Source organism: Zonotrichia albicollis, chromosome 1, assembly GCF_047830755.1.
Source record: "Zonotrichia albicollis isolate bZonAlb1 chromosome 1, bZonAlb1.hap1, whole genome shotgun sequence".
Taxonomy (NCBI): Eukaryota; Metazoa; Chordata; class Aves; order Passeriformes; family Passerellidae; genus Zonotrichia; species Zonotrichia albicollis.
Genome location: NC_133819.1, coordinates 22,819,089 through 22,831,836, shown reverse-complemented (window position 1 = coordinate 22,831,836; position 12,748 = coordinate 22,819,089). Strand labels below are relative to the sequence as shown.

Below are 12,748 nucleotides of genomic sequence, written 5' to 3'. Positions count from 1 at the left end.
TAAGGGGTTTTTATCTTTCTGTCATACATACACTTCTCTCTCAAGCTGCTAACTAGAAATAAAATAGTAAAAACATGCAGAAGTTATTTAGTGTATTATGTGCCACCTGCATTATGGCATTCAAATGCCTCTTGTTCATGCTTTACAAAGCTTTGCTTTTTTCCAACTACACCCTTTCCTTTAACTGTTCAAAGTCAAAATAATCTCTATGCAAAAGTTCTGGTTCAGAGATGGGTGTCCTTTAAACCAAGACATTTTTCATGCCAACATCCCACAGAGGGAGTAGCCTTTTATTTGGGGTGAGAGAGACTGTGAGAGCAGGCACATTACAGAATCAAGAAGTAACTTGGCAGAACTCCCTCCCCTTTCACACACTTCCACTTCAAACACACAGAAGTTGTTCCATGAGTGAAATAAATGAAATTTGGCTTCCTCAGAGTTGGAGATTCTACATGCAGTAAGGAGTATATAAGTACTAAGGATTTTGCTGAAGTCAGAGTATTCATAACACCTCCAACTGCATTCTCATATGCTCACAAGAACTTGCATTTCAGCTTTTCCATCAGAGGAGATTCTTATCTCTACCCCTCAGCCAGCTCACATGCTTTTCCAACAAGCATCCAGGCATCTAGTGTCAGCCAGCTTCAAAGTTACTGGGTGAAGTCAGACAGCATTACACATGCAGCAGGCACAATCACAGCACCCCAATCTCCTAAGAAAGATGGCCTTTAAAAAAGGCCCTCTTGATATCAGTAAAAATTAACATTAAAAGACAGCTAAACAATAGCAATAAAACTCACTATAAGAAGCATTAATCAACAAAAATCATGTTTATTTTGAGTCTGAAGATTATTTTCTTTTGATTTCATTGTCATTGATATTAATTTATTTAGTGTGCACACATCTGACTGAAGGTCTTAAAACATGATTTAAGGGCTCAGAGAAACCAGCAACAGAAGGACAAGAACAACAGCTTGCAACTGCTGACAATAATTTAGAAATAAATCATAATAGCAAGCAGCTAACTAAAGGAGTAGGTTACCACCAGCCTTGAGATGAGCTTAGTCACAACATCAACACTGGCTGTTATTCCAACAAATATGCTACAATTCACCCACTTGTTATTGGCCTTGATCACATTGTAATGAAAAATAAATTGGTTCCATCATTAGGAGGCAGAGTGGACTTGTTACACCAGTGGTCCAAATACATCAAAGCAATCCTGCATTAGTTGGAAATTTTTAATCTAAACTTTGACAAACTACTGAAACACAAACAAAACATTCACTCAAGAAACACTTATTTGTTTTTAGACTGCTCTTTTCATGTAGTGCTGCTCCTCAGAGGTGTTCATTTTCTATCATGATATTCAGTGTAGATAATCAGAGCTGCAGCTAAAACAACAAAACAGATGCTAACTGTGCCAGAACCCACACTCAGAGTGTGAAACTTAGGTTGCTTTGAAAAACAGGGCAGCTACTTTGCAGGGGGAGGGTGGCTCACAGTTTGCCATTTTCAGAGAATACATAAGGTACATTTAAGGACACAAGGAGAAGGTGCCTTACTCAAAAAACTTTGAAAAGAGGCAAGAACAGCCCCCCTCTCCCATGATACTCCATGACAGAGGAAATCAAACCACAAACCGCTGAAAACACTGAGAACCTTCCCACTGACTTCAGCACGTCCTGACACAGGCCTAGGTTTCAGTTCCCACAATGTGACCAGTATGACAGAAAGGAAGAGGCTAAAGGTTAAAAAGGAAAAAGCAAAACCACACAATTACTGCTTTAAATGAAAGAAGTGTAGAAGAAGAAATGTAGAAGAAGTGGTCTGTATTCCACTCCTTTATTCATATGAATCTCTGGAAGATGTCACAACATCTTAGGAAGGTGAGCAGGCTACCACTAAATCCATTAAATGGATTAATTCGGTGTTTGCTCCTGGACAAAAGCAAAGGCTGGCATCACTTACAGAAAACTGGTTTTTTTCATTTAAAATTTAATCAAAGCAACACAAGAGCAGGTACTAAAAAGTGAGAAATCTTTCACTACTCCTTCATGCTATTGTTGTGCTCTCACCTTATGGGTAGAACTAAATACAGCAGTAAGATCCCTGAAACAATTCTACAAATAAAAGTATTTCCTAACTCATAACCTAATCACAGGATTCACTGCTCATGATTCTTTTGGTCCTAATTTACTGGACAAAAAAAATTATTGTCTAGTATTTAACAAGAATATTTGTCCAGAATTTTAATCCAAATTTACAGATTAATTTCATAACCAACAGAAAGCAATTACGTGGTACACTTGCCTATCATGTCTGACATCTTCATTTTTAGTAGTTTCTCTTCAAAGACAGACAATTTTCTGCAGTGTTATATGTTTTTCAGCTACTGCAAGCAATTAAAGCAGATAGAATTAAGAACCACTGAAGTGCTCAATTTATTCTCCTCAGTTCCTGAGAGACAAACAAGTAAGCACTTCATGTAGCACTTACAATACGCAGAATAAAGTGACACCCTATCCAGCTGCAAATGCAGACCTTGCAGCTTTAGAAGGGTCATCTTCCTCTTCATGCCACTCTCTCTCCCCATCAGAAAATTCAGGTCCCTGCTGGCCAGCTTCTCCTCCTGGTGTTCTGGTCGCAACTTGAAAGGGTAAAACATGAGTCCTCCACCTCTACCTGTCAAGAGCATAAAGTCTCCTGCAAGTTCAATGCTCCTTGTTCAAGCCCTGCTTCACAGGTCAACCTCCCTTCAGGAAAGGGGAAACACAGGCTGAGAAGAGATACACAGCATCTGTCAGCAACATAAAAGAGCATCGTTTCCCTAACCATACAAGAATGCACTGCTTGTTAAATGAAATTTCTGCTTCAATAGTTGACTATTTCATTTTTTGTAGTAGGAGACCCAAAGCTGACAGCTTTGGACAGCTTGGAAAACTTCTTCCTCTCTCTTCTGTCCTTATCTGATATTCACATCTGATATTCCCTGATATTACTGTCCTATTAACTTTCTTCATAACTGTTTCCCTGTTATAGCAATACTACATACACAAGCCAGAAGACAAGATTGCTTTTTTTAATATCAAATGGTCTTAGTAGTGTTTTTCAGGATGGCCTCCTAAGACCAACATGTGCACCCACTCCTCTGCTCACAGATTCTGTCCTCCTCAGGAGTAGGTGTTATTAAATCAGGTAAATTATTGTTACCAACATCTGTTTCATCTTCTGATTTGAAGGATGTTTGAAAAGAAAGGAATTAAGTGATACCTGGTACAGCTCATTCTCTGATTCACACATTAAGCTAGAAAATCGCCAAGAACTGTGTAAAATTTGAAGAGATAATAAGGACAACATAAAATCTCAAGACACTTTTCTTTCTCCTAAGAAATGACATCTAAAACTATGGAACCAGTTGATGCAAATGTCACATCAAGCTCTTCCATATTTACAGGTAATGGAAGAAAATTCTTTTGTGTACCCTTCCCACTAGATGTCCCTCACTGCCTCTGCACTACCTCATTGCAACAATCTGTCAGATTCCATTAAAAACATATTTGAAAAACATATTTGAAAGATTATTTCTCTGCCAACCCCCTTGAATTTAAACAAAAATTTGCTCAAGTTGTCTCCCGTTAAAGCAGAAAACAAGATTTAAAGAAAATAAACGCAACCTGCAGATAAACAATCCTGGGGAAAGGAAGGGGACAGAAGAACTGGCATGTTCTTATGAGAGTGTTTTTTAATAGATCCTTCTAAATTCTGAGTCACATTTAATACAAGGTATTACTACTTTCTGAGTAGGTTATACCACAGATATACCACTGCAGCCTTCAGAAGAAAATACTGAACAGAACCAGACCGGATGTGTAAAAGGATTCAAAGTTTACTAAGCATGTATCTGCACGTATTTGCACAGGTGTAACTTTCAGGGTGGAATCAAGTTCCATGAGAGTTACAAGAGAAATAAAATAGTCAGGACCAAATATTCAGGACCACAGCACGATGAAACAGAGGTCCTGAAAAGAGAGCCTGATCTCATGACCTTCACTGCAGACCTGAGATGGGTCAAGGTGAGTTACAGCTTTTGCAATGCATGTCAGAAAAGCATGAAATATTTATATTGTTACTGCTGTATTTGAGCATCAGTGGGATCTGTTTAGAAAGAGATGGAGTCTGATTTGATCCAGAATCCAGGACATTACATCATCATTTATTTATTCTAGAATCTGGCATTACACAACATCTATCTCACTCCATTCAGCCAAGAATTTAAGCTTGCAGGCAATGAAGAAGAAATGCCAGAAGCACAACATCAACACATGAAAATACTTCCATTTGCCTCCAGCTATGGTGGCAGTACAAGGCAAGCATTGACTACAATATGACCAGTCATCACAGCAAGGCTACACCTCTTCCTGCACAAACTTGCTCCCTGGGATGACTTGCACTGACCTGGAACTCTCAAGCACAAATCGTGAGCAGCATATTTTACAAGTTAACTCGCAAATCATACCAAGACAGGTCAAGACCCCAAACTGATTAGATTGAATAATCAAGCATCAGCTTTACCAATAGACTAGATGTCGGTTTTGTGCTGTTGGGTTGGGTTTCTTTTTAATTTAATAATAAGCATCTCTCTCAGCTGACATACTAAGCAAGAAGCCAGTGCAACAGCACTTTACATAAGGTATTCTCTCAGGAGGGATGGTTTTTTTCCCTGCCTGTTACAGTACAGGCCTACAGTTACAGGAATTATCATGGGCAAAGTTCTGTGAAGTACTTTCTCTGCATGCAACATTTCTCAGCACTGAGCAGTTTTAAATGGTCACTTTTCTTAAAGCATCCAGCTGTATTACATTTTTAAAAAATAACAAAACCTAAGTGTTCCATGCAGACCCTTTGACTAACACATTGTTCTGGTAGTTATTCAGACAATTAAAATATGTTTGAGCAATATGCATGTATTAATTCACATGTACATCATAACACTACTATCTGTGGGTTTCTTCTAGCATCAGTGAGACATATTAAAGGCATACCTGGACTATGTAAGGTACAAAAACATTTAACCTACCTCATCAAAGCCGCTATCTTCCTTCTTCAAGGCTTTAAAATAAAAAGAAAAAACAAATTATTATCTGTACTTCATTTCAATAAACACAAACCACTAGAAAAGAAAAAAATCAGGGCATTATTTTCCTGTTATAATAGGAAAGAACAGGCTGGTGTAAATAACAATTTTATACTCAGAATGTGAATCTGTAAATGGAATGTAGAACAGCACAGAGAGTTTCTAAGAAAGTAAATTTACATATTTATGAAAAAATCTTCTCAGGTTAAAGAAAATAAGAGTTTGTAAGGGTGGGTTTGGGTTTTTATTTTAATTCCTAGTGAGTGTGAAAACCCTTTATGGAGAGCTTGACTGAACTTCAAAAAGGAAGAGTATAGCAAACACCTAACCGTGTATTCAGTTTTTCAAGTACTAACTCTTCATGAAATAGTATGCATTGTAACATGCCTTTTTCCTGTTTTTCTTTTTTTTTTAATTTTTAGTATGACTTGCACTATAGCAGAAGAGATTTCTTTCTTTCTGTTAACAAGCAATGAATCAACAAACATAGGAGAGAAGAACAGTGCAGAAAATATGTGAACCAGTAAGAAAATGAAGACATAAATAATTCTGCAGTTGTAGCAAAGATTAAGCTGATGGAAAGTTTTCCTTTAGCATACTGGATTTCTTTATTGAAATATGAAGAAAATTAATTTTTCCAATCTGCACTGAACTGTGCCAGTCCAAAGGTACGAGACTGGTTCTTTTTCTCAGCCAGACCCACGAGGGACTGCACTCCGTGTGCTGCATGCCGTGGCCTGAAAGTGCTCTCTGTTTCCCCCTCCTGAAGAGCTAAAATTAGATAAACCATTGCATTGGTGATGGCTTCTTTGCAGTTTAAACCTTGGAGGTTTTCAGCTTGAGGGAGGTCACCTGAACAGCCATGCAGCTCATGCAGTGCTGCACCAGAAGGGCCCCTCCTCACCATTAACATGAAGTTATAAGAAACATAATGTTTCTTCCACTCCTGCATATTTCTGCAGAAGATAAATATTTAAGCACCTAGCATGGTTAAGGATCTAGACTCCAGTTCTTAATTTTCTCTTTTAGATGCTCTTTTTGTCTTCAAATCACTAGTAATTTCTAAACATCTTTCAAATCTTGTCTTCAGATTATGTTATCAGCTTCAAAAACAAAAACAACCAGGAAAAAACCCCCATCAAAACGCACACACACACACACAAAAACCCCCAAAAACTGAAAATCCCCAAAACAAGCAAACAAAAAAACGCCACAGCAAAAATAAAAACCAAATGAAACAAAATAATAAAATAAAAGCAAACAAAAAACCCACAAGAAACAAACAAAAACAAAACAAAAGCAATGCCAAAACCGTAGAAGCTGTATCAGAGGTGGTACAGAGTACCACCTGTGCAAACGGTGCTGCACCTCCAGAATCTCCACCATGGGCAGCAAGGCACAAATCCCGGTAATCTTTGTGCAGAAAAGCAGGGAATGTCCAGCCTTCCTTTGCTTTTAAACTCCCATTTCTCTGGGACACTAAAAATGGCTTCCCTCAAACCTTTGAAGATCGCTGCTTCACAGGTACTCACCTAGATTTCATGCTCAGTGATAAAAACAATGAAACAAACCCTGGTGTTTTGCTGAGGAGATCTGAGGCACACATTGAACATTTTGATGGTTCAATACATTTTTATGGTTTTGAAGGGTGATCTAAACATTTTCAGAGTGCAAATCCCAAGTACTCAGAACTACGAGTCAGGAAAGAGAAAGAAAGAGAGAAGGAAAGAGAGAGAAGGAAGGAAAGAGAGAGAAGGAAGGGAAGAGAAGGGAAGAGAAGGGAAGAGAAGGAAAGAGAAGGAAGAGAAGGAAAGAGAAGGAAAGAGAAGGAAAGAGATGGGAAGAAAGAGAAGGAGAACCCCCAACCTGTGTAACACTTTTTAAAAACACACTTATAATCTTCCCAATTACCATTCAGGTCACAATGACATAAAAGCTATAAATTAGTAAATGACACTCCTTAAGCTGTGCTGACAAGCTTTTCTCCCTTACCAAAACCCAAGATTTTCACATGACCAGAACACTACAGGAATAGCCAAACAGATAGCTAAACAAAATTCACAGTGTAACAGAACAAGAAATGGGAATGTGTGGTCCATTGCATATATTTGGTTTGTCTTTAGCTTCTGCCTTTGACTAAAAAAGGGCTTTTAAGAATCACAAAAAAGAGTATAAGAGTTCTGGCCACCCATTTAATGAGATTCTGTTTAATAATGATATCAGTCTCAACCAATTCACTGCATAGCATCTCCCAAAGAAGACACCAAAGCAGCATATTTTATAGAACAAGCTATATTAAAAATACCTTTTTCTCCTTGATGCAATCTTTTCCTTTTTAAACTGTTAAAAAAAATTCTGCTGAACTTAAGAAAAAATTAAACTGTTTACAAACGAAGTTCTCATTATCTCAGGTATGTGAGCTATGTGGATGTACATCAGAGGAGATTAGTGGAGATAACCTTTGTATCAGTGAGGAGCTACTAACAAAGCCCAGGGATGCTCAGAAAGGCCATGGATAGCTTTTAGCACACTGTGATAAATCTCAGCCATGTTTTCTCTCTTTCTTTCTTTCCTCCTTTCTTTCTTTGCAATCTGGTGTTAGTTTTTGGCTAAAGAAACTCATAAGAAAACAGGAGTTAAATGGCATGGGCTGAAGTGATCTCACATGTGATTCTGGTGCCATATGAGCTTCAACAAATGCCTAGCTAAGAACTCTTCACATAATTAAGAGATGACTAATGCTTTTATTAAATTATTCACTAATAATTTAATTACATAACTATCAAAGGGCAAAACTAAGAACCAAACCTAATAAAGGTTTAAATCCTAAATTAAACAGTGAGTCAACTGAATTTCTAAAAGTTGCTTAATGTGTAGTTATGATGTGTTCACTTGTATGGTCAACACAGTCTGTAAGCAAGGAAACAATTTTTTTAAACAAATATGGATGTTCATATAAAAATGAATAGGCTGGCAGAAACTTACAAATGAAAAGAATTATGCATTTTTTTTCAGATTCTTAGCAATATTAGTTCTAATGATAACTTTTAAGAGGGACACTCCTGGAAACACCAGAAAATTTCTGCCAGGAGAAAGGGTACCTAAGCTACAAAGACAGTTCATTTCTCTAGGAATGGAAGAATACAATTTCTGCAGCAAAGAGCCACCCTGCAGCACCACGGACCACACACATTTCCCCCAGCACACCACAGCACTGTGTCATCCTCTGCCAGATTTGCACATAATGGAACAAAGTGAATGCTCAGGAAAAGGCTGACTGAGTGGACAATTTCACACATCACAATTCTCAACTCAGCAAAATAAGCATTTTCAATATTAGGTACTCTAAGAGTTACAGGACTGAGCCCAGTTTTGTTTGATGAGCCAGATCTTCATCACCCTCTTCCAGGAGAGCCAGTGGATGCAAAGCATCAATTCAGAGTAAAGAAAATGGGTCAAGTCTTCCTGAGGCTGCTGTTGGTACCCTTTGGGCCTCTTCTGTGCCCCAGGAATAACTACACTGTCTAGAGATGGTGGAGAAATAGCTTCAAATGTTACCTAACACACCTTAGGGCACTGTGGAAAAAAAAAAAAAAAAATATATATATATATATAAATTAATTGCAGCTACAGCTTCTGAAATTGAGAGGACTTCTTGGTGGGGAGAAGTGGGTCTGAAATGCAGTTTATTGAGTGTTAACCTGCAAGGTCTAACAAAAAAAAGCTCACTGCCAATGACAATCAGGATACATTTCCATTTCTCTTAAGCAAGAGGCTAACATAAACTTGGGTATCTAAATCTGGTACCAAAGTTTAGGGTCTTGCAGTTTGAGAGAATTGCATTTGGTAGATGGAATACTGCCAACACTGGGGGAAGGTGTAACAGTGCATTATCATTTAAAGAATGATCACCAGATATTTCCTACTGCAACCCATGAAGGTTTGACTCACTAATTATTTATTCAAACACCACAGCACTCTCACATCATTTGTATGACTGTGCTCATGATACTATGTTGTGTACTTAAACCTGCAAAAACACAGACATCGAAGCACAACAGAAAAAGTTAATATATCATCACTCTTTTACAGAGTGACACAACTGTTTGGGTTGGAGGAGACCTTAAAGATCATCCCAACTCCCCTGTCATGGGCAGGGACAATTTCCATCACACCAAGTTGCTCAAAGCCCCATCCAGCCTGGCCTTTACCTCTGTCAGGAATTTATTGTTTATGTCAAATCACAACTGAGCAGATGACTGAAAAAGTTACAAATGAAATATATAATTAATGTGCAATTTGCTAACCATACCAAGCAACCAGCACCTACAAAAAGAGCATTAAAACCCAAATGTCAAATACCCAGGAAGTCTTTTTCCAGTGAGGTTTCTGTTTTCTCTCCTTCACTTCAGTACAAGAGTTAAGTGCAGCACATGTTTTAACCAAGGATTTCCTGGTATGCAAGTTCAGAGTTTCTTTGCTTGGGCTTATCTGTGGCTCTGGTATCAGGGAGTGGACTATCTCCAAACCTCACACAGATACATTAGAAGTTTTTTTGCTCAAAGTGCCGTTACCAGAATGATTATCAATATATTTGAGCATCTGGAGATGGAACAAACTTGCTGGTAGCAGCTGTGTTTTAATCACAAAACAACCACCAGCAAACAAACAAACCAACCACATACCAGCCCACACTCCTACACTCCTGCACACACACACACACACAGGGCTGGAGGAGCTTCCAGACATAAATATCCGTGCGTCTAAAACCAGGCCAGAGCTCCCAATGAAACTGAAAGCTTGTTTAATTTGTGCAAAATGACAAGAAGAGATGATCACCCAACCGAGCCAAATAAAACATGCAGAAATTACCAGCCAGAGGGGCCTTGATCCCTAAAAGGCATTAACAGGACTGTCACTGTTACAACAAAGCAGCATCCTCATTCAAAACATTTTCTTTGTTAATGACTTCCACCATTAGTAAAACCCTTTCACAGCTCTGTGGAAGAGTGTCTCTGTGTTTATACATGCACAGAGACATATAACAGACCAAACACCTGATTGCTTCTTTTTTTTTTTCCTTCTAATCAAAGAAAGTTAAATGTATTTTACAAGTTTAAGACTGATAATAGGTGAAAGCTGCTTTCAAATGGGGACAAAAAGATTTGTAACAGTGACTTGATACTTGCTTTACAACTGTAACTTTGCATTTCCCCTTGAAACTCTCTGGTTTACAAGTAAGAATAAGCTTTTCTCAGTCTTTTTCATCCTGGAGTAGGACAATAAAAATACCTAGTTTCAAAGACAATCATCCTCCTAAAAGCCTGCAGTGCTTGAATGCATACACAGCACGTGAAAAATTAAAATGCCCAAGTGTGCTGGGACAGATCCTGGGTAGGGTCACTGGGGAGAGCCAAAGGCCACAGCTCCTGGCGGGGCACAGGCACCTCACAGCCCCTCACAGCTCTGCAGGCTGCCCTGCCTGCCAGCCAGCCCTCCCGATGGGCAATGCATGGAGGGGCTGTGGAAGGTCTGCAGAGGCTCTGCAGGCACACACGGGGTGCTGCATCTGCCCTCGGCTCTTACAGCGCCTCCTCCTGCTGCTCTGCGCCGCCAGCTCGGGGACACCCCACACCTCCGCCGAGGGACCTCCTCTCCCCGCTCAGCCGTGCCTTGATGATGTCAGTGGGAACTGATGCTTCAAGCAGTGAATTAAGCAACACAGTGTGCCAAAGACTAAAAGAAACACCAGTCCAAGCAGACCAGAACTCTTTGGCATTGTTCTCAATAACAAATTCAACTGCAAAATAGACTGGTGTCAAAACCAAACACGGTGTGGTGGCACCGGGAGGTATCGCGGTGGCATTGGCATTCGGATGACGCTGCCTCGGGATGCTTTATGTCAGTGACAGAGCGACAAGACTTCCCAGCAGATGACAGATAGACTTCTTTTGTCTGGCCCCCTAAATCACTGTGCCGCTATTCGCTGCTTCAGCATCTCACACTTCAACTAAAAACAACCTGCAGCCCGGACCAAAAATAAACTAGCAGACCTGCGACAAAATGAAAATACCCGACTGCTTTCTGTTGAGGTTTCTCTTCGGCAGTGAGGGCACGTCAGCCAACTCTCATTCACAGTTTGTTCCTCCCAGCCGATTTTGGGCTCACTCCATCGCAGACCCATGCAGCGCTGCTGGGGCTCCCGGAATTGTTTCTTTCCCGAGCTTTCTTCCCAGTAAATGTTTTTCGCGGACGGCGTCGTCAGGGTGTTCCCAGCCCGGCAGCGCTGAGCCCACCGCCCCCCGCGCCCTCCCTGCCGGGACCCCGGGTGCGGGCAGCGCCGTCGGGCCCGGGACTCACCTATTCGGCCGAAGCTCTCCGATAAAGTTCTCCGCAACTTTTTCATCCTGCTGATCTTCTCGGCGGACTGCGAGTCGATCATGTCACACATCGGGGGGCGACCCCCCCGTCCCGCCGCCGCCGCCGCCGCTGCCCAGGCTCGGGGAGACGCCGACAGCGCCCCTCCGGCCCGGGGCTCTCCGCGCCCCGAGGAGCCGCGGGACGGTCCCGGTCCGGCCCGGGAGAGGAGCCTACACCGCGGCTGCCGCTGCCGCTGCGCTCCGCGCCGCCCGGCTCATCGCCCCGTGCCCGGTGCCCCGGGCTGCCCCAGCACGGCGGGCAGGGCGGGCAGGGTGGCAGCGCTGAGGGCAGATGGAGCAGCGGCAGCAAAGTCCGGCCGGGGGCTGCGGGCGCCAGCGGCAGGGAGGGAGGGCGTGAGGAAGAGAGGGAGGGTGCGCTGAGAGAAAGGAGGAGGAGGAGCCTGGGCGGGCCGGGGAGCCCCGGGGAGGAAGGGCGGCGGCGGCGGCGGCGGGGGCGTGAGGGGGGCCGGGGAGAGCGCCGGGGCCGGGCCCGGGGATGCGCGCTGCCCGCGGGGCCGCGATGCCGCCCGGAGCGCTCGGGGGCGGCGGAGACACCGGGGCTGTCCGCGCCCGCCCGGAGCTGCCCTTGCCCCGCTGCTGCAGCGCCGGCTCCGGGATCGCTGCGGAACCCCCGGGCGGCGGGGCCGGGGCTGAGCGGGCCCGGCGGGGGAAGGAGACACCCCCAGGGCCGGCGGGCGGGGAGCGCTGCCCCCGCTGCTGCGGTGGGCACGGGGAAAGGCACCGCCGTCACCGAGAGCAGCCGGCCCGTCCGGCTGAAACTTGGGGTACCCTCCACGTGCGTGTCCAGGCACAGCCGGATAATGTACCTTCATGTGCATTAGCCTGCAACTTAATGAGTGTTGGGAGCTTTTGAGCTTGTTAACTCAATTGAAGCAACGTCACTGAAAAATAAATCAGTTTAACCCATCAAAATGAATGGTTGTGTCTAGTCTAAAGTGGGTACTTTTGGAGAACAATATGTTAGGTAAGATTTTAAAGCCCAAGTCTTTGTGGCTCAAATTGTATTTTAATGTATGTTATCTGGTTAAAATGAACTTGGGTTTTAATGAGGCCACCTAACACAATTTACTGGGATTAGAGGGTGTCTAAGCTCAGTTTCAGGAGCACATTTGTCTAGACAAGTGTTTAGGTGAGTTGGGTTCAAGCCAACTGCAAGTCTATGCTCCGGGAT

At 42.4% G+C, this 12,748-nt stretch overlaps 1 protein-coding gene across 4 annotated transcripts in view; it reads right to left on the bottom strand.

Moving 5' to 3' along the window:
- Positions 1 to 11,920, bottom strand: part of CDK14 (cyclin dependent kinase 14) — a 343,783-nt gene extending 331,863 nt beyond the window's left edge. For 3 of the 4 annotated variants that reach the window (XR_012579124.1, XM_026795414.2, XM_026795418.2), the window contains exons 1-2: positions 11,498 to 11,920; positions 5,081 to 5,112 (exon numbers count right to left, since the gene is read on the bottom strand). Coding sequence is in view for 3 of the 4 variants with exons in the window: in XM_026795414.2 (XP_026651215.1) it covers positions 5,081 to 5,112; positions 11,498 to 11,588 (123 nt within the window). In the remaining variant the exon portion in view is untranslated. The remainder of the gene's footprint in view (positions 1 to 5,080; positions 5,113 to 11,497) is intronic. The other variant, XM_005480263.4, reaches the window with a different exon arrangement.
- Positions 11,921 to 12,748: the final 828 nt, after the last annotated feature.